A 27,982-nucleotide genomic window follows, 5' to 3' on the forward strand; every position below is an offset into this window, starting at 1 on the left:
GCTTCCTTTGCAGAATGAAGGGATTTTCCTTTATGCACCAGGTAGCAGGACGCATCAAACCCGAGGGGTGAACGCAGCACACGGCCAGTAGCAAATGGTTCAGGCAGCAGAGACACACCAAAATGTTCAGTAATGCCAACTCACTAACCAGAAACATGGCCTGAATGCCCCAAAATACACCTCAGCAAAGTTATTTCCCTCTTTTGCTTTTTATTGATCCCAAAGTAATTGGAAACCAACACTCGGATCCTGTTCAGCCCTGGCTCGGTTGCCATCCTTTGCAGAGTACACACAGGCGGACCTTGGCCAAGCATGCAGGATCCTCATTTTCCCCAAATTTCCCCTCAACTCTGCCAGCGCTGTGCACAGCCCCTGCTCACCCTTCCACCTGTTCCCTGCCACAAAGACTTCAAGGCTCTAAATTGTGACTAAGATAAACTAATCTTTGCTTTGCAGCTCCATAAATGTCCCTCCTGCACTCTCCAGGACAGGTTGCTGGTGAATACTGCAAAATCTGGCCTTCCCGCAGGAGATGGGCACGGTGCCTTCCAGCCCTCCCGGTGCTGGCTGGGCCTCTCGCTCCCAGGACTCTGCCGATAAAGACCATCTGTTTTGCAGCCAGGAAAAGACACACATGGCTCAGATTGAGTGAGAGCTACATCGAGACGAGCAAAAGGATTTCTATTTCAGCCTCTTCTCTGGTGCTAACCCATAGGTTTGCTCTCAGCTGTTCATTTTCCTATATTTTAAGTAGGAATGTATGGCCATAGTTCGATTATTCTGTTCAAAGACAAAACCTTTATGCCATTTAATTCCTTGCATCCCAAAGCAACATCATACAGATACAAGCTATAGTCATTTCCCTATTCTCCACCATTCAAAAGACCACGAAGGACATATCACCTTCTCTTTATGGCCTCCACAATGAACATGCATAATTGTTCAGCTCTAAACGTTCAGTTTGTATTGAGTTTTAACATTGCCTTATAGGTCCTTTGTTCATTGAGAAACAAGCTACCATCAAGCCTCACTTCTTTTAATCCTCTGCTTCTGTAATTAACCAAACTATGTGGCCAAAGCCCCTGTTGTACATAAAGCACCTGCATTTCATCTAATAGGAAGCAGCAGTTTCCTAGCTGGAATGCAAGCACCTGCCTCTTGAAGCTCAGTAATCCCACTAATTGGCTCCTCCTCTCCATTTTGCCTTTAAATATGTATTCTGTAGGGTGAAAAGAAGTGCTGCCACCTGCTACCAATTTTTTTCTTGCATGATTCCCAGTGGATTACTTCTACGTATTTACCCTGGGCAGAGCTGTTCTTCCCCCTCCAGGTTTATTCTCCACAAGTGTCATGTAATGGGTTTCCATCCTTGCGGGAGGGACACGTGTGGGTCCCAGAGCCTCTTCCCAAATGGACACGCAGCTGCTGGCACATTTGGGATTTGAGAAGCCTTTAATTATCTCCTTTTCATTGTATCAGTCAAACACTGCCTCTGAGCATGTAATATATTATTTTAGTAGCCTACCACAAGAGATCTCTTGGAAATATAATTTAATTCATGAGCTGACATAGGTGTATGCTATTTATATTATAACTTACAGCTTTCATAATATTGGACTGGTCTCCAGTATTTGGGAGTTGATCTTCTGTTTGCTTTCAGCGAATGCTTGCAGTCCCCAGGAGTGTTTGTGTTACCAACTATGCAAACAAAAAATGTATAAGCATATTCTTTAGAAATTTCAAATACCTCATGGAAGCTTTTAAATTAAAAGGTATAGACTCATTAGATGTGTCCATGGGACTAGAAGAACAGGGAATAGAAAATAAACCTCAACCACAAAACATTCAGTTTTAAATTAAATTTCTAAGGGACTTAGTGTCCCTTTATCATTGCTAAGGTCACACATTATGTTATCCAAGTGAAATGCACAGTTCTCAGCTTAGTTCCTTAACAATAAATGCTAGTGGCAAGAGAGCTCTTGATAATTCTGGCACCAAAATGCTAATTGATATTGTCTACAGTCACTGGCAGTCCTTGCTGTTTCGGACAATTGCTTTTGGTTGCGTTTAGATATTTGTTCTCTTCTAGACAGAATGCAGATAACATTTTAGCTATAGAAGTGAGTTTCAAGGCAAAACATGAAACTTGTAGAGATCCATTAGCATAATCATTTTGAAGGTTTCTTGATCTTATGCCTGTTCAGCTTTGTCTTATTTGGGGCTCAGCCATCAGCAAACTGCTGAATAAGGTGTCTACCAACGTCCTCCTTGGTGGGACGCTATTCGGGCTAGCGTGAACTGAGTAGCATGAGGAATGTAGCAATGAGACATTGCACCACCAAAAGGCAAGGAAAGACATTTACCTAGGTAGAAATGGACTTAGGCACAAGATAGAAATCTCAATTATGCACAAGAGAAATTTCTCAGAAATGTCAGAGACTTAGTCTCTTGAAGCTTACACGGAAAATGTGGTTTGGCACCCACAGACCCGTATCACTTCTCAACTCCTGCATATCTTATCCAAATCTTTTCTTCCCTCCCTGCCTCCAGGAGAATACCAAATGCTTTCCAATACAGTACCTCTTGCTACTAAAAGCAGTCAGGAAATCATCCCTTCATGCATACTTAAGAACATCACATCTGTGAATCTGCTGTAGATACAAACCTTACTTTTTTAAAAAATCCATTTTTAAAATAATCAGCAGTTGCAAAAATCTGTTTCTCCTCTAGAATGGGCTTCTTAATATACTCAAACCGCTAAACACCCCGGGCTACTTTATCATCTCTTTTCCATGACCTTCATCTAACTTCGGTTTTCATACACAGAGTAGGAGTGAGTTATTTTGATTAACGATGATTGCTTCTTTGTCAGACCAGTAAATCAACTAAAATAAGAAACTCATACCTTGAAAGATTTAGAGGAGTTGCTGCCAAGTATTTTTATAGAGTCTTTATTCACTCTCCATTGTGTGCTATACTCTCAAATGTGCCACAATAAAATCCCTTGCATTATCAATTCCTTCTCCCCCTTTTGCAAACATTGCATTTTTCCATGTTTTCAGTGGAGCTGATACATTAATACAGCTGTAGGACTGGTTTATTTTCTTGTTTGTGCAGAGTCATCACTGATCATATGAGCAACGTACACGCAGCAGGGAGATTCGAGTCGGCTAATAATTCTGGATTTGACAGGAAGGGTTACGTTAACAAGATGAGTGGGGAGTGTATAGTTATTTCTATGCAACTTTTCACTGTAAACACTATTTAAAAACCCCCTTAGACCCTTCAAAAACAGCCCTTATTCAATTTTCATTTCAGATGTGCACACATATGAAGCCCCAGCTACAGTACCTGCTACCAAAGTGCACTTGTTTTTACTGCACTAGACAGTAACCTGGGATGTTTTTCCATCTGTGTTTTGGCTAGTAACAGCTTAATCCTCCTCTCAAGCCTGAAAAAAAGATAATTAAGTGTTTGGATGGTTTGGCAAGGAACTGTCCATGGGGGACCGATAGCAAAGCAGGTCCACTCTTTGGGTACAGGGACAACAGCTAATGATTACAATGAGCAGCTTTGAAGCTTCCCCTTTATTTCCAAGTTTACACCACAAAATTAAGGAAGAATTTGGCTTCTTTTGCTGCACCAGCTTTAATAGGATGTCAATGTGGTAGAGAAGAAAGCGCCCCCGCCCCCAAACCAAACAGAAGAAAAACAGTGGAAGTAAATGCCTACAGAGCAACACTTCTGTTGATCTAGTAGCCCTTTGCAAAGTCAAAGAATTAAGGGAAGAAAGTACCAGTGACATTTTCCAGACAGCCTTTTCCCTTCTAGGATTAACCAAGAAAGGGCTCAGATGACCCTCATGAAGGCAGAAGAGCCTCTGGCCCCTCTCACCCCCAGCAGTGTCACAGCTGTGGAAGTGAAAACCGGCCACATGGAAAAATTATAATTATGTCTTCAGTTCCATGCATTCATGAGAGTTACAGTGTTGCTGCCGCAGCTTTTTAGCAGAAACTCAAGTACATTATTCATAGGGGTTTTTAAAGAAGTCTGTAATCATGGGAACTGCTTCCTTTATATTTTTAAGCACACGGGAAGCATCTCAGAGTACCACTTCAGTTCCCATTTCAGACCAGATGCCATTTGCGTAAATGCAACTTTGCGTGCTGAAAGAATTACATTGTGAAAATCCAAAGAAGCTGAGTTTTGAAAATTTGGCCCGAGTCTGGCCTATGGTTGAAGAACTTAATCTGAAATAGTTCAGAACAACTCTGAAGCAATTTGCTCGGGAATAGCAGCCCTTGCCACAGGTGCCAAGGCTGACACACCTGCCCTGGGAAATGTCCCTGTTCTGCAAAATGTCCCTTTCTCAGTCCCCTGCCAGCAGCTCGGAGCTGTCGAAGGAGGGATGGGGCACGTCGGACACGGCTAGCTCTGCGGCAGTGATGTCCTTGCAGCACAGTAGGATCTCCTGCCACCGCCTTGGGAAGGAGTCGAAGCAGAGGGACCTTTGATGCCCCTGGTTCAAGAGATCTGCCGTGTCACAGGTCACTCCTCAGGACAGCATGGGCAGAGGATCAAACCACCAGCTTACGCTGATGAAAGAGTGCAAAAGCACAAAAGCACCTTGTTTCCTCCTGGTGTCTGTGTTTGAACATGGGGATGAGGATCACAGGGGTTGGCCATGGGAAAGCGGGCTGCGAGGGGCAGAGGAGAAGCAGCACCTCTTGGAGAGGAGTTTCTGACCACCACATCCCATCAGCTCAAGGACTAAGGGCACAAGAGAAAAAAGATTTCAGCACAGAAACAATGACACTGAGACCAGGATCTGCACCTTAAATACAACTGAAATAGAGCTGAGCATTCATTGCTATGAATTTCATGCTTTCTTTTAACAGGCGGCTAGTGAAAAATGAACCCACTGTATTCTGTAAAAGCAATTCCAGACACAGATACTGTTTTCATGTAAAATCTTGGTGGCTTTTGCCAATATAAGACAAGCATCAGCCACAGATGTTAGTTAAGGACATCTTAATGTTGTGTTCACTGTGCATTCTGCAGCCTAATTACACTGCCTTCATTATTAATAATGTACAAACTGAGTAGTAATAGAGTAAGACAGTTTTCATTATTTTATTTTAGGTCTTTTGCAATGTATTACAAAACCAGATGCATAAAAAGGGAAAGAAAAATCCTGAGATGAGTAGAGATTGTTGCAAACACAAAAATGAGATAAAATATTTCAGAAAACCAGACATTCCTCTTACTACCATTATGCCAAAAATAATGGAGACTGACATCATTTGGAAGGGAAATAGAAACAATTGGGGAATATTAATTGGGGCACACATCATGCAGTGATTTTGAATTCCTCTATGCAGAAAGAGAGGAAAAAAATTGCTATATTCTCTCAGCCTCTGGCAGTCTATGGCCAAAATGGGAAGGTCATGCTTGAAAGAGGAGCCAAAGCTCCCCTGAAGTCAGCTGAAGCACATTTTCAAAGGGGGGCAGCACTCCCTGCTTTTAGGGGTGCTTTAGATTCCTCTTTTTTTAAAAAAAAAAAAGCTGAAAAATTTGGATATCTTGATTTCCCCCAGGCTACCTACCCCTGTGTTCACAACTCACCCCCTTTATAAATGTACTTGCTTCTGTATGTTAAACCAGCAGTTAGAATATTATAAAATATATCAGCGTCCTAGAGCAAATGTCTTTTTAAACCATTGCAGAAAAAATTTGATATTGGAGAGGTATTTCAAAAAGAAAACCTTACTTTTTTGACTTTCACATACTAAATACACTCTCTTTCCCTACAGCCATTTCTACAGAGATTTCCCATGCATAAATAAGCATTAACCACTAATTCACAGGTGGCATGAAAAGTATTATTTTAAGAGGAAACAAAGAAGACGGCCAGTGGGCCTGAGTAAATCACAAGCCACTTGTGTTTGGGCCTATCATTACTTTTTGCATATAAGGAACCAGCAGCAAGAAAGCCTGCAAACTGCTCCGCACGCCAGCCAGCATCCCTTTGCTCCTCCAAACCGCAGCCTGCCAGACAGGAGCGCAAGAGCTGCCGTGATGCTAAAACAAGGCACTGCATCAGCACGAAGAGATTCAGCCCTCTGGTTGCATCACTCATTATTTTACCTTGCTTGATCACCTCGTGGTCTTGCTTACCTTCAGTGACTGGGAGATGTCGCACGCACTCTCAAGCCAAGAGGGATGATTTTTCAGATGGCTTGCCACAGACCCCTTTTCTACAGGATATTTAAATGCTTATGGTATGAGGGGAAAAATTTCCAAGGAATTAGGCTCCTAAACACCTCGGGCTGCCCTGCCCTGGGAAGTTGGTGTGCCGGAGAGGAGCGATCCAGCTCTTCTTCAACATCTCCCCCCTGTGGCACCAGTAATGTTCACAGTGCGCTTCGCACGGCGCGGTTCGTACTCAGCGATGGGTAAGAGGGGTCGCCAGGGTTGCTGATAAGGGGGACATGCTTTGCTGTAAATTCACACCTTGCTGGGCACAAACTTTCTCATGCATGAAGTTGCTTTTAATTCACGCGGCCCTTTCTCCTGGCTCCATCCCACGTGTCATTCCAAGGTTCAGTGCTTTCCCTTTCCACAGAAATAATGCTGATATCTTTGAAAGATCAGGTAATTTCTTTATTTGAGCTCTTTATTTACGTGGGATTCATACTCAGAGCCTCCACATTTAGGAGAGTAAGTGCTGCATTCTTGAAATCTAATAAAAGTTTGAGCTGGGTGACTGAGCAGCAAATTATTGGATTTTCCATAAGAGCCAGCCTCCACACACCAGAGTGGAGGTTAAGTGCAAAGAGCTGGTCAAAAACTATCAGCATTTCAACAGATTAGTTAATTAAATTCAAATATCAAAAGAAAAAAGCCATGGTTTGTTTATAATGAAAATTTTCATGTAACATTTAACTCTCAGGAAGAGTGGTTAATTCCATTTACATTAATATTAAACTAGCATAGTCTTGCTTTTCGCTTAATCACTAAGCAACCAAGTTACCAGAAGAACACAAGCTATCTGACAATTATCACACAAACATGTCTGGGGCTGAATTCTGACACTGCACCATTAAAATCCGTGGAGATTTTCCCAAGAGTCCCATGACAGGAGAGTCAAGGATATAAAAACTGACATATGATTACATGTTAATTGGTCCCAATCCTATTCATGGTTCCAGTCTCACTCAAAGCCTTTTAATTCATGGAAGAGTTGGGCAGAAATTATAGCACCAATTATTGCTAAGAGGTACCAAGGTGCATTACTTGATATTTATTATTAACAGCATCTTTTAAAGCAATTTTTATCCTAAGGATCTCAAAGCCTCTACACATTAATTAATGAAGAGCCTCACACGATCACTGTGAAGTAGGCAAATATTATTCCCAACTCACAGAAAAATGAGGAAGATGGGAATTAAATTACATCCTTAAATTTACACCACAGATAAAAGACACTTTTTCTCAATAGGGAGAGCAGATCTTAAGTGATGACGGGGTCTTGCAACCAGTGAATGCATCTCCTTGATTGGAAAATTTGAGTCCAGAGAAAATCTACAGTTTACCAAGGCTCTGTGAAAATGAAACCAGACAGAATGTATTTTACATGGATGGTTTCACTAGAAAACAGCTTAGCCTACGGCCTAGAATGAGTTAAAAGTCTAAGGGATTTCAACATCTGGACAAGATCTGCTGCCAGGGTTAACTCGCATGGCTGTTTTGAATATTTTTGCCTCTTTTCAGCAGGAATGGCAGACCAGCATTCTCTTTCAAAAACCAGCTCTTCCATTTGAATTTGCTTTCAAAAACAAGACAGCTTTTGCTTGCAAAATTAGCTCCCTATCCAGCATCTGAGGCATGAATTCAGAGAAATAGCTTAATTTTTACCAAGCAAGTGCTTAAAGCAACTGTTGATATATGGGGAAAGAATGCAAACGCTCACTCTATCTCACAGAGCCATTAAATATTTATTAGTCTTTCCGAGACAAAAATACAAATGTAAAGCTTGGCTGGCTCACACCTCTCAGCTGGGCTCAACTTTGATAACCCCTGAGCTTACAGGTTGGAGGGAAAGTTTGCAGCTGACTCAGGAGAAGTAATTGCTTCATGATGGAGCTCTCGGGCTTCCTGGTGACTTATTATGGCAGCACGGTACTGATGCAGCTTGCTTTGGGGGCTTAGCGGGGTTTTTTGCTTGTTTGTTAACTAGAAACGGAGCAAGAGACTCTCCAGGCAGAAGGAAACATATTGGGCATTTGGAGGAAATAAAACACATTTTCCTGAGTCTTCATGTCCTCAGCTCATGTAGAAAAAGCTTCCCAAGTGCAGAGTGAAGCTAACCGGGATTTTGTTTCATTTGTTGACTGCACAATTGGGGTTTTCTTTTCTTATTAACTGAAAATCTGCATTGCTGATAAACTGCTGCAATAGCAGATACACTCCGGTCCCCCTAATTGTTTCTTCCACATTTATGAAGACACTTTCCGTTTATCTCTCATGAACTCTAATTAAAGCTTGCAGAGCTTTTACACATACACAATCCCCCCCTCATGAATATACATCATGTTTTAAGTGACATAAAATTGTCATCTTCTTTTCCTTGGTGTTCAACAGGACTCTGCATTTGAAATGTTCTGTCTTGAAGCACCTGCTCAGAGGTGCAAGGGCATTTTGTGACTGGAGGAGTCACAGAAACTGGAATTTTAGAATTATCTGGATATGAGTTCGATTTGCAGTATTTAAAATAGCTGCAGAGATCTGCCTGCAGAGATCTCAGCTTCTTTATGCATTTTCTCTTTTAATCAGTCTTGGTTCCCCTCTGGCTTAAAGAAAAGTGTCTATCTTGTTTTCTCAAGTGCTTTACCCCTTATATATATGCACACATATGTATATATTTCTCCCTCTCAGAAGCACAGCGCTGAATTGCTGCTATACAACATCCAACTTTGACCTCTCCTCCGGCATGACCATTCTTTCTTGCTGACCTCTATACTTTAATGAAAAAAATAAAAGTCAATACTACTTTATAAGTAATTAAATGAACAACAGACCTGTAGAGAATTTCACTCCTGCACCCCCTTTAAACATGAGGTTATGCTTTCCTCTTTGTACAAGTGATGATTTATATTTTTTTTTTTTTTGAGTCTTCTACTCTTGCAGGGTTGCAAGTATTGAAAATGTTTCCAAGCTTTCAACCCAGCAATATGAAACCTAACTCAGAATAATGAGCATTTTCCAGTACTGCAGGAGAGCAAACAAAATACGAAAGAGGGAGAATAAATCTAGAACCAACCCAATGCCACTGTGCTGAACCGAGCTGTACTCAATGCATTACCATCAGCTCTGGTCTGACAGGACTTGGGTGGTGGCAAATGTAATGTTGTTTTTCAGTACCGTTACTTAGTGATATAAATATTTTGTTGAAGCAATGCTAGGCAAGAGAATCCATCCTTTACATGGTCCCAGCTCAGATTTGTCACTCACCAGCTCAGGTTTTCTGTCTCCTCCTTCATTTCCAGAATCAGAACATTTAAGCTGACCTCCCCCAGCATCTCAACGCTCAGCACTGTAATACAGTGACCGTCTCCTCCCTGCCTTGGAAATTGCTTTTTTCCACTGCCCCCAGCACAGCTCTGCAGCAGCCAAGCAAAATATCTCTAGAACTGCAACACACACTGCACCGTATGGGCAAGGAGCAAATCAAGACACAGCCCCGCAACGGAGGGATGGCAGGAGCCTCAGCAACAAGCATCCACGCATGAGGAACCATCTGAATTTAGATTCTCTTCATGATGCAGACAAGTCATGTTTTGTACGGATAAGGACTTAACACATTCAAGATGTCTTTTTCTTTCTAGTCCCAGGGGAGGCCGGGAGCGGAGGCTGGCCAGGGTACAGCTGTAGCTAGATGACCATGGTGACCCTCAGATGACAACCCTGCCAAGCAATAACACTGAAAATTGTACAGCGACAACTATTCTTACTTGGCATCCAAGCACCAGGCTGATCACACATATTGGTGTCAGACAGAGGAAAACACTGGACAAACCTGCTCCTCCCACACCAGTTAAATGTTGAGAGCCCTGCTGGTGCCAGAGAGCCGCTCCGGTGTGAGACGTGGAGTGAAGGATGGAAGGGCCAAGAGTTGGAATTACAACAAGAATAGGTTAAACCAGACCCTGAATCAACCATGGCCACCTTGCCAAAAATACCAGGTCAGCACAGATTTGTCGCAAGGCAAATTCTCCAGATTTAAATAAATGAAAATAAATTAAATTCAGATACTCAGAGAAAAGCTATCTTCAAATCTGGATTAGCTTTTCCTTCACTGGCAGTAGACACCTGAGATAGATTGGCTTGCACCATGCAGGGTTTTTGGCCTCTTCAGTCATGCATCAGAGGTTGCGCAAACCCCATCTTTTCCTCCATTTGTACGAAGCAAGGAAATTTTCTCTGTCACTTAATAATGGCATCACACATTTCAGAGAGTCTTTCCCTTACACTAAAACTGAAGGACAGAGAATGTCAGCCTAACCCCCCCCCATTTATTCATCAATAAATTACAGGTGGCTAAAACCAGGTGATGAATAATCAGTGAGCCCAAGGTATAACGTTCAAGAGGATCACAGCTCCTACCAAGCCCTACCATTTGTGGGTGACTAACGATGCGCAGAGCTGTGCTGGTAAAGACAGCAGCATGCACCTTACAGCACATCTATTTTAAGGGTATCTTTGATCTCCCCTCATTATACAGCACATCATTCTCCAAATAAATTGAACTAATAGGGGCATTCCCACAAATCAATTTTTCCTCTCCCCGACCACGAAGCGAGGCAGCGGGTTGTCAGGTACGTGTTTAGGGACAGGCGCCTCAAACCAGGCTCGTGTAACACATGCTAATGGTGTCATTAGACACAACATGGTCCTTGACGAAGCTTGCTAGGTTCTGTGTTTTATCTTCTCCTTCAACAGAAGTGAGAGCCTTTTGTGCTCCTTTTCAGGCTAGACCTAGAGGGATCATTAGAGGATGTGCTGCTGGCTTGGAAGTGTCTGAGAAGATTTCTTCTTATGGAAATGGGATGGCAAGTTTAATGTAAAAAAATACATGTGGAGCAACAAGTTTGTTTTTCATGCTTTCCCGTAAATACATGCTGATTTTAATTGAAGCTTTTTTCCAAGCCAGACCAGCTTACAACATGTGAACGCTGACATACATGAACACCAATTTACCATTGCATTTTGATAATATTGCATAACAGAGAATTAGCAGCATATCTATTTCTGCATCCTCCAAAACACATCAGTGTGGTGAAGATGTTTCCAGAACTCAAATAATGTTAGTTTATTGAAACAAAGAGCAAATCCTCGCTTCCCTTTTCTTCCTGTTGATACTAGTATTACCCACTCACGTGAAAATAAAGGTCCTGGGGTTTTGCTCATGAAGCTCGGTCTGCTAAAAGCCTGAAGAGCAGATGGTAAGTGTTTAACTAGCAAGCAAAACATTGCAACATGGCTGGTTTTGTACAACAGGCCTCTGTAGAAAATAAGAATTGTTTTTAAAGGTCAGCTGATGAAATAGCACTGCTCTGCTACTAGCTATGCAGCTATTATCACAGCCATCTCAGTAGCAGCCTACCTCAGAAAGACAACAGTTACCACTGAAGAAAAGATTATAATGTAAAAGAGTTCACAATTATTTTTTTTTCTGACTGAGAAAAGGAATGGAGGCGAATATGAAAAAACAAAGCTAAATAGCTGATGGGATATTGAATGGCTAAAAGTAAGTCACGACAAGCAGGTTTTCCCTTTTTTCAAAAACTGAAAGACTCTCACCTTAAATGATTTACTTACAGGATCCCAGTGTAAAAATTAAAGGATTCATGGGGTCAACAACTCAAAGACTCAAATATTTTCCAAAGAAAAACAGGGCAAAATCCTCTACCCAAACTGATATAAATTTCCAGCAATATCTACAGACCTGCTTTAGTAGGCACTTGCTAAACATTTGTCCCACTAGTTAATGTGAGATGGAGCCATTTTATTTAGAGTAAAGTGCTAGAACTCCAGATTTAAAAACCAAAAACTTCTAAATGTAAATTAAATGGTTCTTTCCCCTATGATTCTTGGGCAATAACCATACTATTTCATTAACAACTTAGGCTAGAAGTATCACCAGGTTTTTTTCTGTCTTTACCTAAGAAAGAAATGAACCCCTCAGCAGAGAAGCAGCTGAATATAGCTACATCTTCATGCTCTCATGCCTAGTCAACAACTGAAATCCAATTAAATTTAAGCCAGGTGCCCCACAAGGTTACTGAGCTAATCTGGTTCTTAAGTCATCATTTGTGATATGATTGCATTTGAAAAGTCCAGTATTTCCAAGATTTCCTCTATGTCTACTCATTCGTTCTATAACAACACCTAAGAGGGCCCAGATGATATTCACAACACTGTTGGGAAAGGAACTGAATGAAAAGACAGTATTTCTCCCCAAGAACTTAAAATGCACTTGAAGTCAATTAAACACTTTATGGAAGTAACTAAATGTGCTGAACTTCCTGAAAGCTTGGCTTTTAAGGTCAGGCATCCAGAAAAATTACATGTGTTCTTTCATATAAGAGAGAATATTACCCTACATCTAAGGCTGATGCTAGTGCCTGGATGCACCTTTTCAACTCATTAGACAAATTGCTTCAGCAAAGTGCCAGATTAGAGCTGGTGCGTATGGCTCAACCCTTCGATGTTATGTACCTTTTGCTCCACGCTGGTTAAGTCTCTCACAATAGCAATTAGAAACAGAAATTCAAGTAAAACAAAACAAAACAAAAAGTAATTTAGGCAAAGCTGGGAGGAGATTTAAAGTTTGGAGGTGTAATGGATTCATGTCACGTGTGTCTCAGAAGCAATAAATCCTTCTTAGGGAAACGTCTGAGGAAAAAACACTGTTAGGCTATAAAATTCCACCTCTGAGGATTATAAAACAACATGCACAGAGCAAACATCCTTTCTGAGCATAATAGGACTGTCAGAAATGATTGACAACAATGACAATCTATCATAGGTTACCGTATCCCTGCAATAGCATCTTGCACAGGGCTGTCTGGCAGAAATGAAATTGTTTATTCATTCCTATACTATGCGGAGGATGGAACATGTCATATAGAATAAATGCGTCTTTTCTTTCTGTCTGCTTTTATGCACCCACATTATCTAAGTACACCTTTTAGTTCATATAACACTATTTCGACTTCCTCTCGGATTTCTCCTCGCTTTCAGGTCTGCTATGCAGATGATGACTTGCTAAGCACTGTTTAGGGGAACGTGATGCCTTTATACCTCCAGACTGACATCAGGAAGCTGTTGCAAACCTGAAACAAAGATGAGAAATGGGCAATCTGGCTGCAAAGCTCCAACCCTCACTCGGAGGGAGGGTGAGGCTCCCTTTCCAGAGCTCTGCCAGCTGTGGGTCAGTGAGAAATCCCTCCAACAGGGTATTTTTGTGATGAGGAAATCCTATCCAGGGTGTGTAATGGATGGTGACCACTGGGTTCAAGAGATCCCTGCAGATCGTAATGACTTTCATTAAATCACTGTCTTCCCTGGGCAGAATTTGAGCTGACAGCCTATTGCTGAGAGACTCCACACAGCTTATTACCTATCCCTGCACACAGTTTCATGCTGCTGACAGGGCTGACAGATCAGCAGCCACCTCTCGGCCAGCCTGCACTGCAGCTCCTGGCACAGTGCTCACGCTCATTCTGCCAGTGCTACTTCAGTTGACATCAATGACATTTCTGTAAGCAGGAGTGCAAAATATGCAAGGTAATGTCCCGTTCTCCATGGAGAAAGCCCTATCATATATAGGAGATTAGATGAATAATTTTTTTTTTCCCCATTCAACTGCTGATTCTCTATTCTGTGTTTACCAATAAGTGACCTCCAGCATGGCAAATTTCTCCCATATGGCCATAGTCACTACTGTCACAGTTGCTTGTACACCACTGCTGCAAAAACTGCCGCATGAAAATCAGTGAAAAGTAAATTGACAAAACAGATGGAGGAAAGAAGTTCTTCCAAGAAACCAAGGTAGAAATAAATAAAGTCTAATGAAAGGACAGGGCTGATGCTCAGGAGCATAGAGTCCACAATCTATCAGAAAATACAGCTGTGAAACCTTGAAGAAACTCCCCAATGCCCATGTGCTGTGGTTGCTCTTCAGCACGCCGATAAGCATCCTTGTTGCTTTGGCCCCTCAGTGATACACTGCTGAGAGTGGGGACCTGCACCTTCACAGGCTCACGGTTCCCCAGCACAGACCGGTCTGAAAATGCTTGCAGCATTTTCCAAAGTGGAATGTTTGATTGATTTTGTGATTCATCTTAAGCCCCAAAGAAATTACTCGAGATCAAAGTTAGATCCGTAATGGATCTGAAGCCTTTGCTTCAGCCACATCTCCTGACCTGTTGATGTCCAGGCAGAGTGACTAAAATTTGTGCAATTTCTCCCCACAGCAGAAAGGCAGCAGGCATAAGACATCATTTGCACAGGCTGTGTTTTCAAAGCAGATTATTAGAGTCAGAGAAGGGAGAAATGCCCATTAACCATCCCCTCTGATCAGTCACTTCTGGTGGGTTAGCAGTCCGGCTAACTTCTACCCAAAATTTCAAGCTGGCTGTTCTCTCCTCAAATTATCTACCAGACAAAATCAGGTCCATGCCAAGAGAGGAGGAAAAGGAGTAAAAGGGCCAAGCACTGGATTTCAGCTTATCTTTGTGCAGAGCCTCACACAGTCAATCTTGTTTAGAGCTGCAGGGCTCCATCTTCCCATAAAAAACACTAGCTGGGAAGAAATGAGATCAGACAAGGAAAGAGAAATAATTGCATTGGTGATATTTTTTCCTCCTGTGTAATTAGAGCCATAGGGCACTCTGCAGTCAGGGTTAGTATGTACTTTATATGCACACAGTGGCAGTGATATTCCTGTGTAGGTAGCTTGCTGCCAGCCTCATGTTTCTTTCATTCCTCAGAGGATTTATATTATTGGGAGTTTTTGTACTTGATGTTGTCATCTGTTTAGTTCCATCCTTTTACTCGCCACTACCACTTCCCACCTTGTCATCATTCCAACTTGAAGATCCCAAGCAAAAAACCTGTCCTGTTTTTTCTGGGAAGAGATCCAGGTGCATCACGAGGATGCAGGAGCACTTGACATATCCCCATTGTTATTAGCATTTCCTTAATCAGTCACTCTATCACAGGTACTGCTTAATATGCATTCAGGACAACTGATAAGTAGTAACGCAATTCTCAGGTGCTAAAAAAATAATTCCTGCACAAGGGGATTATCAATGGGTATCTTTTTGCCACATATTTATTTTAATCTGCAACATGCAGATGCCTGTAAACACCTGCCTACTGTCATGCCTGACTCCCCAAAGGTATTCCCACCTGCAGCACAGGCTGTGGGAGCAGATCCAAACACACAGTCTGACCCTTCATGTTCTCCATGACATTGCAGCAGTGTTCCATCCGTTGGTTTGGGGTAAATGGAGGTGACTCGACCAAAGATGTACAGAAGTGACATGAACACCATACTCATAGAAATTAAATCCTGAGCATAACTGGAATGGTTTGCTCACCGAGCACTCCACAGCCTGGATTGGCTCCCCGTGCAAAAATATCCAACATTAAAATACATATGTCACTAATAGCAGGGATTCCCAGGCCATTTCTCGCATGCAACAAGATCCCTACCAGCCAGAGTAATTAGGACCAAAGGCTTTGAAAGTGAGAGGAGCAGATAAGATAACCACCAGACTCCACATGGGACAATATGGGAACAAAACATGAAAATGTATAGCTTTCTCTGTTTACATTTTCCATTTAGGCACTTGTAAAACGCTGGCAGCAAGTCACGGGAACCTGGGCCCTGGGGACCAGTCGGTTAACGGAGTGCTGGGTAATTGCAGTAACACTATCGGCACCGACCCATGTTGGTACTTGCAATGGCAACCCAGGGTTAGAGTGGGGTAGCAGTCAGGAAAAGCCCTGAAGAAGACTATTTTGTTAATCCTTACAGGAATAATTTCCTCCTCTTTTATTTTCTTGTTAGGCTTCTAACAAGGGACGATGGGCACAAGCTGCAATGTGGGAAATACCACTAAGATGTTCAGAAAAACAAAACAATCCCCTGTGAGAGCGGTCAAAGCATGGAGCAGGGGCCGTGCAATCCCCACCCCTGGAGAGCTTGGAACTGCTCAGGACAGCCTCAGACCTGCTTTGCCAGATTTTAGGGCTTACCAGAGAAGAAGGGAGAGGAGACCACCCTGTTTTCAAAACAACCTTCCAATACAGTCTGCTGTTTTCCATCCAGGCTTTACAAATAAAGACCAAAAGGGAATATAAAAAAATAAATATACTGAATATTTCAAAGGGTTTTTTTATAGGATGAGGAAGCACACTGTAACACAGTAAACCTACAGAGTGAGAGATCTTATGTCAAAGCAGCAAAGGCACAAAGAAACATCTGCACATCATTTCATGACTTCTAAGTGACATTTTAGAGGATGGCTAAACCAACAGCTCAGTTATGCGTCTGGCACTTCTAAAACTGGCATTCAGCACAGATGCTTAGCAGCAAAATTATTTTCTTCTGCTAAGACTGATGCTGAGTGTATTTCACCATTTTCTCCTAAAACTTTAGAGCAATTTTCATCCCTAAATGTGAGATCCGGGCCCATCACAACCTACACACTCCATGCACTGAGATGCCCTTCCCGCAGCTGCGGATTTCAGAAGCCAAAGTCAGTTTTAAACAAGTGTCAGGGACTAATGTTTTCCACTGCTAAAACCGCCTGTAAAAATGCTTCCAATCTGTGTAATACACCTTCCTCGTGTCCTAACAGATGGGAGTCTATTGATTTCCTACCTGTGCATCCATTAAGAGGTGCCTCATCAGCACCATGGCATTTTTCAGAGATTCCTTCTCGCTGGGCAAAAAGGCATCTTCATCTTCATCCAGCATTTTTGACTTGTTGACGATAAAATGGGAGATCTGGTCGTTCAAGGAATGCAGCGACTCCACGGCTGCGGAGACAGAGAGGGAAAGGAAAATGGGAATGAAACTGTGCCTGAGGGACCTGACACCTTTTTCTCAGTTTGAGATGAGCTACAGAGTGCAATCTGCTTTTGAAAAGTGTAGCTGAAAATTGGTCCCCATCACGTCCCTTGGCTTCTCTGCGGAGCGGGCCATCAAAGGCATGATACAGACTGGTGACTACCATGAAGTCAGATATCGATGGAGAACTGCAGCAATAGCAACAGGGCAATGCAGTATAAATTAACTCTATAGTGCTGTTAATTTTTGGTTACTTCCAGATATCAACCAGATCCAATCAGAAGCCAAACACCACAATTTCACTGCTCCTTGAGTCAATCCACGTGCAGCCAATTTTCCCTATGTGATAAAGTTTGCAGCACCAAAATTGTATTTCAATAGTAAATGCATGCCACAACAGACATGAGGGTTATGAAAGTATTGAGCTATTGCTATAAGGACCAACAATTATAAGTAACAGATATACATGCATCTAAAGGTAACTCATCTAAGGTTTAAGTTTACATCCCAGCAGTAGCTAGGGCAGTATATGGGTGGGAACAAGATACACTGCAACATTCTGAAACGGAAGAGTGGTTGGTTAAAAATATTGCTTTTCATAAGTAACATTAATAAAATCCAGTTGATACTAAAGATCCTCTCCATTAAGAAACAAGCCATAAGACTTATTCCCTAGGATATGGCAAATCTAAACAGCAGTAGCGTAAAACTGTGAAGAAAGCAAATTGCCCAAGGTCAAATAACAGGTCATTGCTAAAGTAAAAACAAGCAAAAATTAGTCTCCTGACTCCCAGCTCAGAGACTGCTCCCTGTGGAATACTGGGACCCAGAACTACAAACAACACGAAGGGCAGAAACAAAAAAATTGTCTTTTTATTATCTAGGGTAGGAGAGAGCAAGACCAACAACTAAAATATTGTTAATTTTCTTTCTTCACATTTATCAGTATTTGAAACACCGTTAATATTTTAAATTCTCCTTCATAGGATCAAAACCCAGGTATTATATATGGGATTCTGCTCCCAGTCATGCACATCAGAAATCACCACCTCCACGGCTCACAGAAGTCCCCCAGCAATTTCACACACTTTATGATGCTGCAATCTATACAGGCTGTAATATACAAACTAATAGCAAAATTTATTTCTGCCCAACAAAAAGCTTTGCATTTCTACATATCTGAAAAGTCTGCAAAGAAATTTGCTTTTAAACCATCACAAGTTTGGAGTTTTCATTTTTACTGTGGACTCATTAAATTAATGAGGCTCAAATAATTCTTCAGTGTATTTCTTTCTGCTGGTGGTTCATGCAGTGAAACCCTTTGATAAGCTCACAGCTCAGAGTAACACATCACTGTCACACGCTGAACTATGCTTCAGTGGTACATATTGCAAACCCTGATTTGCTCAGGCTGTTTATGAATAAGGCAATGTGTTATTTAGGACTCTCTGACAAAATGATTTTAGGAACATGAGGCAATTGAAATATACTCGGCCTAGTTCTGTCCAAAGATCTTACCACAAAATTTGAAGTAGCAAAGATTAGCCAGAAACTATAGTCATTAAGGAGCAAATCTTCCCCAGACAAAAGGTCCATAAGAAATAACAGGTATGTCTCCAAAATGCAGGAGTGGAAGAACAGAATCCTCCTTATTGAGAGTGTTTATTTTTGATTCAAAAAAAAAAAAAATCTGTGACTTACAAAGCCTTGGGGGGAGTCTGAAGGAGTATTCCCCGGACTTGGGGTATTCATGTATCTCACCGCTAATAGAAGAGGTACTTGAGGCTCATCATGATGGATAGGTCCATTCTGAACCATGCCATAGATCATATTCGAGATAAGGGCTTTGGAATAACTGACTGAACCAGTTCCAGCTTTCACAAGCGTGCAGCAGCCCAGGCTCGGGGCCTCAGCAGGTCACGCACATGCACTGCACTCCGTGCTCAAAAAGCACGGAGGCTGCAGCCCTGCAGGCTCGTTAGCCATCCCTCAAATTCAGAGATTTCAGCTTTGCAAATCGCTGCACTGCTCCCTCCATATCAAAGCAATTGAGTCCTGCATCGCTGGCACCTCAAGATACAGCAAACCAGCATAGTGACCAGTATCTCACTGGGGCGGTGAGTATACTGAGCTGGTCACACAATGGACCAGCGGCTCCTCTCGTGATTAAGTTTTATGAACATCATACAGAATCATCAACACACTTGGGAACTTTTTCCAACATCACAGTTTCTCTCTGCACAACACAGTTTATCATATTGATTATGGGAAATCTGGGCCTTCTTCCATAGCACTCTGTCCTGGTCATTGCCAGAAAGAGATCCGAGGGCTTGGGTGCAGCTCATGCCGCCCTCCCTCTGCACCCCAGCCATTACGGACCACGTACCTCAAAGCTGCATTTTCCTCCCACGCTCTCCCCCTACAATTTACAAATATATTTCTTTCTTGATACTCTGAGGTTAAACTGGACAGGATGAAGAGCTGTTACCAACAAACCTGTAAGGTCTGGTTTTGTTTAGTTTGGTATGTCAATACCTCATTTACAGCTGAACCGAGTAAGAAGATGAAGGAGCCTCAAGAAACACTGCCCCCAGCCAAAACATTTCAGTGCTTCTCTCCAGAGCAAACCTTGCTGATAACACAGACAAAAGTCATCTAGACCACAAATCTTTACCCACCTTTTAGCCAGCAAGCCCCAGCCAGGAGGGACTGAGCCTCCCAGCAGCAAATGCACTATCAGACCCAGCTTTGACTGCGGAGGCATGAACTGTCGGCAGAGAGGGGGGGCAAAAGTGGATTTGGTGGGTGTCCGTGTATTGCAAACAAATACATAAAACTGCAACGTGGGCATGCAAAGTGTTTGGTGAGGTCCATGTGTTGCACATTGATTTCTGGTCTCTTCCTATGTGTATTTTGACACCGCACATGTTCTGCACCAATGCCAGGGACAACATTTTTAGTTTTCTGCCCACAGTCATCTGGAAAGTCTCTGTATCCATTTCCCATACTCAGTCATCTCAAAGTTTAAGCACTTTCTCTTTCTGAGGCCCATTACTATGGCTTTGTTCACACCATTATAAATAAGGGTTTGTCAGCATTTCTATTATAAATCTCTGCAAGTCAGGCAGAAGGATTCATTCCAGCAAAGAGTGTGATGCTGATGTGATTTTTTTTTTTCCCCCCTCTAACAAAAATGGAAGTGAGGAACTAAAAGCCACACAAAGCTCTTGCCTTCTTAGGGAAGTTTTATTTCTTGAAAGGAAGAATTTCAGGGCTTAGCATTCCTCCATTCACAGGCACACAAGCATTTCTCCTGCACCGTATCACTTTCCAAAAACAGTTTTACCAAAAATTTGATGGCCTGCAAACAAACGCTTACATCTATCTTGACTACATAATAATTTTACTGATGGGTGGAACTTACATACATCACACGCTAATGTACATCACAGCTCGGGCCAGCAGCATGCTTCTAAGTCAACCATCTTCTTCTCATGAGTGAATGCACATGGGGCCAGAGGTATCTCAGAGTGATGCTCTGCTGTGGACACCGGCTTTTGGGGAGCAGCACGGCACATAGGTGTGATGGGAACCACAGTGAGTTTGCCTACGCCTACTTGTAGCTAGGTTTCTCCAAGTCATCAGTGAAGCAATCATCTTATCATATGTCCTCACACCAACCAACACTCAAAAGCCCCAGGAAGCTGCACATTTTCCATACAGAATAGCAGCAGGAATACGGCTGCCCGCAGACAGCAGCGGGCAACGGCAGGTTTGATTTTCTGGTCACTCCTAGGCTGCACTAACATCACCATCAGACACGTCAGTCCTGAAAGCCATCTTCCCAGCACAAATGTGCGAGTATTGATTCATCCCATCCTTCCTGACCAATGAAGAGTTGAGGATAGATAATTTTTTTTATACTCCGAAATTTTGGCTTGAGTCATAAGCCCACATCTGCTTTCAGTAATATGAATGTATACCAGAGTTATCCTCCTAGAGCTAATGGCTTCCTTCCAGATTTACACTGACTGTGACCAGAAACTGGTACGTGGAGCAGTCCTCCTAGGCTTTATGATTTTAAAGTAATTCAAACCAAACAAAATTATATTATCCTAAGTTATTCTAACCTCCTTATCTGAAGCAATAGCTCTATATTATCTGGTATTTCTTCTCTTACACTTTGGGAAGTTTAGTGTTGGTTGAGCAATATGTGGCACATTAAGCTCTGGGGGGCAAACGGTTCTCTCATTTGTAATTCTCTAGGTTTAGAGATGCCAGAGAAATCAGAAGACATATTTTCCAGTAAGAATGAGGAAAAAGCAGATCAGTGTTTGACTTGCACTGATTTTTATAAGCATCTGCCATAGTGCTATGTTTAAACTCTGCTTAGCAAAACTAGTCCTTTTCCATGCAGACAAAGGAAACTGTATTTGAAAATAAAATCCTCTGAGTCTTCCTCCTGAAAGTGAAATATGCACTTCCAAACCTCCAGCCTACACACAAAGTAAAAACAAAGGAAGCCTGGAAAACCAAACAACTTCTGACACTGCTTTTCTGGATGTCCTGTGTCAGTCTGCAGCATAACTTCCAAAGGACCCTTCTCATATGCAAAAGATAATTGATATTTCTCATTTAAATCAAGAGACACTCCTGCCTTGTGCCCACTAAAAATCTAACCGAGAAGGATAATGAGGCAAACCTTCCATCCTTGTCAACTTTAAGCCTTAAACATTTCTCCTGGACAACACTTTATGGATCTCAGATATAAACAGGTTTGTTCAGCTCAGATTAAAAGATACTTCTTGATCCCCTAAAAAAAAAGATGGCAATTTTCCCATGCCATATCAGTCCTCTTGGCTTCAGGTTGATAACACATGAGTAACGCTGCAAGTGAGATAACCAGCTAAGTGAAAGTTACAGCTATCAAAGCCCCATCGGCTTCCCAGCTTTTCCCTTTCCTCACTGTGAGGAACAATTGCAAGAGGCAAAGAAACCATAACAATCTGCTATTAGTGCTTTGATATCACCTATGAGAAGAAAGAAAATTATATATTTCAGAAGTGGTGTTTTGCACTGCTGCTATCAGACATGATGTGCCATGTTGGGTTTTTTCAGTTGAGGTCTATTTGACACCCCCAGAAGCAAGAATGGGTCAACAAAGTTGTTTTTTTGCAGGGCACTTTGGGGTGTGAATCACTGGAGCCTGAAGGACATGCAGGGAAGAAAGGAAATTGCTTTCTGTCAGAGAAGAAGGAAAAAATATACTTGCGCCAAAGACTACTTCAAGGAAGAGGCCGAAGCAATAAAGTTGTTCCAGGAGACCCCACTTTATACACTCCAGCTACTGCCCAGATGAGTACAAAATAAAATAAAATACAGATAATATATCCTGAGATCTACTGACAAAAGCCAGCAGAGTCTAAAATTAATTCTTGCTAGCAGGAGTGACTAAATGAAAGGACAGACACTCTCATTATTTTATTGAGGGAGGGGTGTAAGGACTCTTGGGCTCATCGACTGATTCTGTTGCAAAAAATTAGAGAAGACATTTAAGTCAGACTTCTCTGTAAGCAGTCAGTGCTTGCCACTGTGACTGGAGATTTGTCCCCCTGGAGAGAAAAGCCAAAAAGCCACACAGCACACACAGATCATTTGAAAATCCATCCCAGCCAAGCAGAGAGCAGTCTTTGGAGCTACGGGCTGCCAGGGGAAACCTTACCTTCTAACAAGGCAATGACGTATATGGGCAAATTGGGCAATTCATTATCATTTAAAATTACCAAACAGCTTCTCAAATAACACATATTGCTGCTGTTTCTACAGAGAGGAAAAAAAATATTCAAAGTACTTCAGGCCTTTCCTCTACAAGCTCTCTCCAATTTATCTGCACTGCCAGACCAAAGTCAGCCACAGGTTTTTGCGACCCACAGGGCTCCCTAAGCACCTGGCTGCCTTTCAGCAGAGGATTTCAGCATCTTCCACATTATAAGTCTCAGCTGATACTTCTTTTGAAGAGCAGTTGCAACTGATTTGCTCAGACAATTGACTAAATTTCTTAATTTTTTTTTTTATAATCAGTAACCTTCTGTGCAACTTCAGTCCCAAGAATAATGATCCCACTCATAATGAGGTTGCTCTGTGAACACACCCACTTTTCACCAAAACTGTAAGAGGAAAATCCAGGCTGTTGCTGCTCTCAGGTTTCATTTCCCTGGCCGTTTGGCCACAACCCTTGTGAGATGCTCTCAGCAATGAGCCAGGTGATACCAACACACATACCAGAGACCACCAAGAACAAGGCATCTCCTTCCAACACCTGGACAACCCGAAGATTTGGGGCATTAAAGGCATGGAGAGACTGACTGAACACAGATCAGCAGGGCATTTTCTCCTTCCTCTAAATCACAGCCAGCTCTCAAATACTGCCTTATCACCCCAGCTCCTCTCTGCACAGGTTTTGGGAGAAATTAAGAGTGTTCTTGTGAAAGTTCCAAATCCTGACTTTGGGACCAATATAGAGTCAGTCCCGTGGGTGTAAGCTTGGAAATTCAAGGCATTTTGGGGTTATGGTATGTACATACATACGATATATAAAAAGCAGATCTTTGTAGAGCTAGATTATAAATAATGCCGATCCTTATTTATGTTACTGAGGTTGGCTGATGGATCTTTTGCTGGGTCCAAAAAAGGACATGCAGCAGTTCATTTTTGCCTGATGATTCTATTAGGAAGCCTTTCCCACTGTAGCATTTGCTAATTGCATTTGGACACATTAACTAATTTATTCACTTAGCAGTAGAAGAAATATCCCTTTGCAAAAGCCAAGCTCATGAAAATTGTTCCCCCCTCTCTCGTACCAGTATTGCTGGTTTAACACCTCTCACTTCCAACAACATGAGAAGCTGATCTGCAAAGCCCACGATGATCAGGGTTACAAGGCAGGAGCTCTGTCTGAGCTAACTGAGCATATTTTCTTCTACCCAAGCTGTTTCACATCTTTGTAGCTGGAAAATGCACCTTGCAGCATCTGCCCTATCCGTTGACTTTTGCCAGTCACTGTTTACACAACACAACCTTACACTCATACCTGTCTGCAGAAACACTGAGAAGATCTAGATCCATAAATATTTTCTCCTGTTACTGGTAAGATGAGACCTACAGCTTTTCTTTCCTTTGTGGTCTTTAACTTGTTTCAAAGAAGGCATTCAATGAGCCCCCTCACAGGAATAATTTACCACACCATTAACTGAAGAAAAAATATCTGGTGTCTGCATTAGGGGCTCAATCACCTTTCAGAGAAATGCTGTGAAGAACTCATTACAGTAATCACTAATGAGCTGGCCTCTTTGGGCTGTAAGTGTTTTGTGTGTAACTGGCAAAAAGCTGCATTCAGAGCTTTCCAGATGCAAAAGAAAGCCATCAGACCAATAAATGGCCCTATAGTTCCAGAGGAAAACATGCTCAGAAATGAAGCTGGTCATTTTTTCAGCTTATTAGTTTCTCCTTACAAATCTGACCTTTTTGGAAATGAAAAATTATATCAAGAAGTGGAGCTCTGTGGAGTCATGGCAGTCCTTTAATAATCAAAGTTTTTCACTGACACCTTTTATTTTTAATGCGGTAGGAGCTTCTTTCAGTGTTGGATTTTTAACCATTTCAATCAAAATATTGATTTTTAAATGGTCTTTTAAAACATGGATATGTTTCAAATCCAGCAACACAGACACAAATTTTGTAATTTCTCATGACATTCCCCCCCCATTGACAAGCATATATTTTAGCAGACAGTAGAAAGAGGGTAGGAGTTTCAGAGCCATGCTGCAAGGACAGATGTCCATATTCTTCTTGGAGAAACCACCTGTTGCTCAGAAATTCCAGAGATTATGTATCCAAATAGGCCTGTGCTCAGTAGAGAGAGAAGAGGTGTTGTATTTTGCTATGTCTTGACGGGGTTTTTTTATCAGCCATTTGAAAAGGACTTTTCTTCTTTGCTTCAGCTTCTGCATCTCTAAATTATAGCTAATGCCTCACAGTAGTGAACTGAAGTTAACTGGAGTTTGTTTAAAATTTTAAAAATTAAAAGGGTCAGTGTTTACTCTAGCTGCCAGGGGTCATTTAGAAAATAAAGAATATGTTTCACTTTGGGTAACAGTCTCACTAGAGCTACGAGAATATCAGCAACCTGAAGAAGTGATCGCATGCCTAAAAACTTGCCTATTCCCCCTCAACTGTATTAGACTAATAAATATTATTACCACTCACCCTTAAAGAAAAACCCCAAAGGAAAATGTATTTCTCTGCTATGTTTATGCTTATGATGTGGAGACCGAGTCAAAGCACAGAATAAAGCAGCCAGGGATGGAATCCTGCTGCTTTCAGCAGTGCTTTGGGCCGAAAGAGCCCATGACTCCTCCAGCAAATTGGACTCCAACCCTTATGGCCGGACTATTGTTGTTTACAAAAATATTTGAGATGTTTAATTCCCCAGAGAGCTTCAAGCTGCCAAGCCAGGAACAATGTCAAACTTTGAGAAATACATAAGGCATGACGCCAAACCAGTAAATCTAACTTCTGCAAGAGAAACTCCATTTAAATTTGCTGAGAACCAAAAAAACCTTTCCACAGACAGACAAGGCATGGTGGTACCCAGCTTTACAGCTGCTGCTTTCTTGCTTCTATTGGGTAATCATTTATTTGTTGCCTCTTTAGATATTTGTGCAACTATTATATTTCATATTATATTTCATTTTATTTAGACAGAACAACAGAAATTACATATGCCAACACAAAGATAGCATGGGCCAGATATCCAGCTGCTATGAGCTGACTTCAGAGGAGCGATGCCCATCTGTGCTTACACAGGGGCAGTGGTATGGTCTTGCTGGGCTTTGGATGGAGTACAGAAAAACTGGTCCCTGCTTTGCCCAAAAGTGGCTCCAGAATCTTGGATGGGTCACCTAAACTCTTAGTGCTTCAGCTTCCCGCCTGTAAATCCAAGTTTTGTAGCCCACTGAAACAGCATAAACCACAAAGGCGAGATGCCACCACTGGCAAGGGACTTGTTTGGCTTTTCCCTGCTATTCAACTACAAATTAGGATTTGTTCTGGTTTAACAAGCAGCTTCTGGTGCAAATGGGATACTCCATCTCCTTGGTGTCAAAGGTGGAAGAAAACACTTCCTGAAGGGAATTTTAAAAATCGCAGGCTTTTCTGGGGTTTGAATGAACTGAAATTCTTAGAAGACAACTGAGCTTGATTTTTTCCCCAGCAAATATCTGGAAGAGAGTGAAGCAGAGTTATGTGGTGTTGTGGATGTTGAGAGACTAATTAATATTGCCTTGCCAATCTTCTGAGGTTGCAATAATCAGAGGGGGTCACCAGAACTCCTGAAGCTGGCTTTAAAAACAAGATGTAAAAATTAAACAATCTGGGTTTGTTCACATCAGATCTTGAGATCTTTGTTTTGCACTTAAGATTGCAGTTCTCTTAACTAGAAAAGTTAGAAATTAAAAAAAACAAATAAACAAAAAAAAAAACAAACAAACAAAACAAAACAAAACCAACAGATTTGTCACATAAGAAAAATGTCAACGATTACAAGACTTGCAATAAAGTCATGAAAACTGGCAACCTGTAAATCTCTCCTTGAATGTGTCTGTATTTGCTGTTCATAGCTGACAGAAGGGATGGAGGATACTGTTAAAACAAGTATTTAAATTTCCTTGGGAGCTGCCTTCTTGAGCTGCTCTGCTGCTTAAAACCATGAGATGTGACACTAACAAAACACAGAGCTTAGCAAGTCTGTCTTAAAAAAAAAAAAAAAAAAACAACACTATACTGGCAGAGTATTATAAAAAGCTAAAATTCAAACACTGGAAACATACAGGTTGATAAACCTCTGCTGAGTACAGCGGATCAGAGGGTCAAGTTTTATCAAGCTCTCACACAAAAGCAGCTGTCTCAGAGAGCCTGGGAGGGGGATTTGGCTCCTGCTGCAGATAAAGGTGACACCGAGGACCACACCAGATGCTACATCTGCACCGATGCTGCCAGCGGAGCCACGCGCTGTCAGTTCCTGCCTGTTAATTGCTTTGCGACTGCATTTCCTTCTCATCCAAGACCCATTAATCCACAATGTGCAAAAGTAGCATTACCTCGTTTTGCAGACTGAGAAATCCAGACTTTTTTTCCTTAAGTCATTTAAACTATTCAAGTCACAGAAGAGTCATCTGTGGATGTACAATGCCATGGATATTTTGGCTTATTTGTAATTTATGCAATTTTGACATTACTGTGTCAATTACTGCCCGATTCTGACTTGTACCATTACATCGAATATCACCAGCCCTAGTTATGTGGAATAAAAATAAGCATCTAGAAATATATTCATGGAATTGAAGTTAAAATGAGACTATATTCAGCATTTAATAACCCTGACACGATTATATCTTTTGAGCAAAAGCTTCACATTCAAGACACTTCTTCAGTGTGTCATTTATTTTTACGGGCATAAGACTGAATAAACTCCTCCTAAAATAAAGCAGGTTTTTCAGACCAGTATTTAAACTTGTTATTTCTGTTAACTAGGTCTATAAAATGCATCAAGAGTGTATTCTTTGTAAAGAATATTATCCTGTGATCAGCTAAGTCTGTACCTACAGCTTCAAACATAACTTTATAAGTAAGAACAAGTAACTCAAGCAACAGTATTAGAAAATCTTTGGTGTTTCTATTTCTTCAGTACAACAGTCCACTGGCCTTTGTCCCAAGCAGTCAGAAAAAATGACAGGCCTGACTTTCTAGAAAATGGGATCTCAACATCTTTAAAAATAA

The 27,982-nt window shown here is 41.7% G+C and overlaps 1 protein-coding gene across 3 annotated transcripts in view; it reads right to left on the reverse strand.

The window, feature by feature from the left end:
- The window catches only part of KAZN (kazrin, periplakin interacting protein), a 227,674-nt gene that overhangs the window by 153,461 nt on the left and 46,231 nt on the right, over positions 1–27,982 (reverse strand). For 2 of the 3 annotated variants that reach the window (XM_042794597.1, XM_042794598.1), the window contains exon 2: positions 16,958–17,115. In XM_042794597.1, coding sequence (XP_042650531.1) covers positions 16,958–17,115 — 158 coding nt within the window. Of the gene's footprint in view, positions 1–16,957; positions 17,116–27,982 lie in introns of those variants that run through there. The other variant, XM_042794601.1, reaches the window with a different exon arrangement.

The sequence above is a fragment of the Tyto alba genome, unplaced genomic scaffold, assembly GCF_018691265.1.
Source record: "Tyto alba isolate M040663 unplaced genomic scaffold, T.alba_DEE_v4.0 Super-Scaffold_20000042, whole genome shotgun sequence".
Classification (NCBI taxonomy): domain Eukaryota; kingdom Metazoa; phylum Chordata; class Aves; order Strigiformes; family Tytonidae; genus Tyto; species Tyto alba.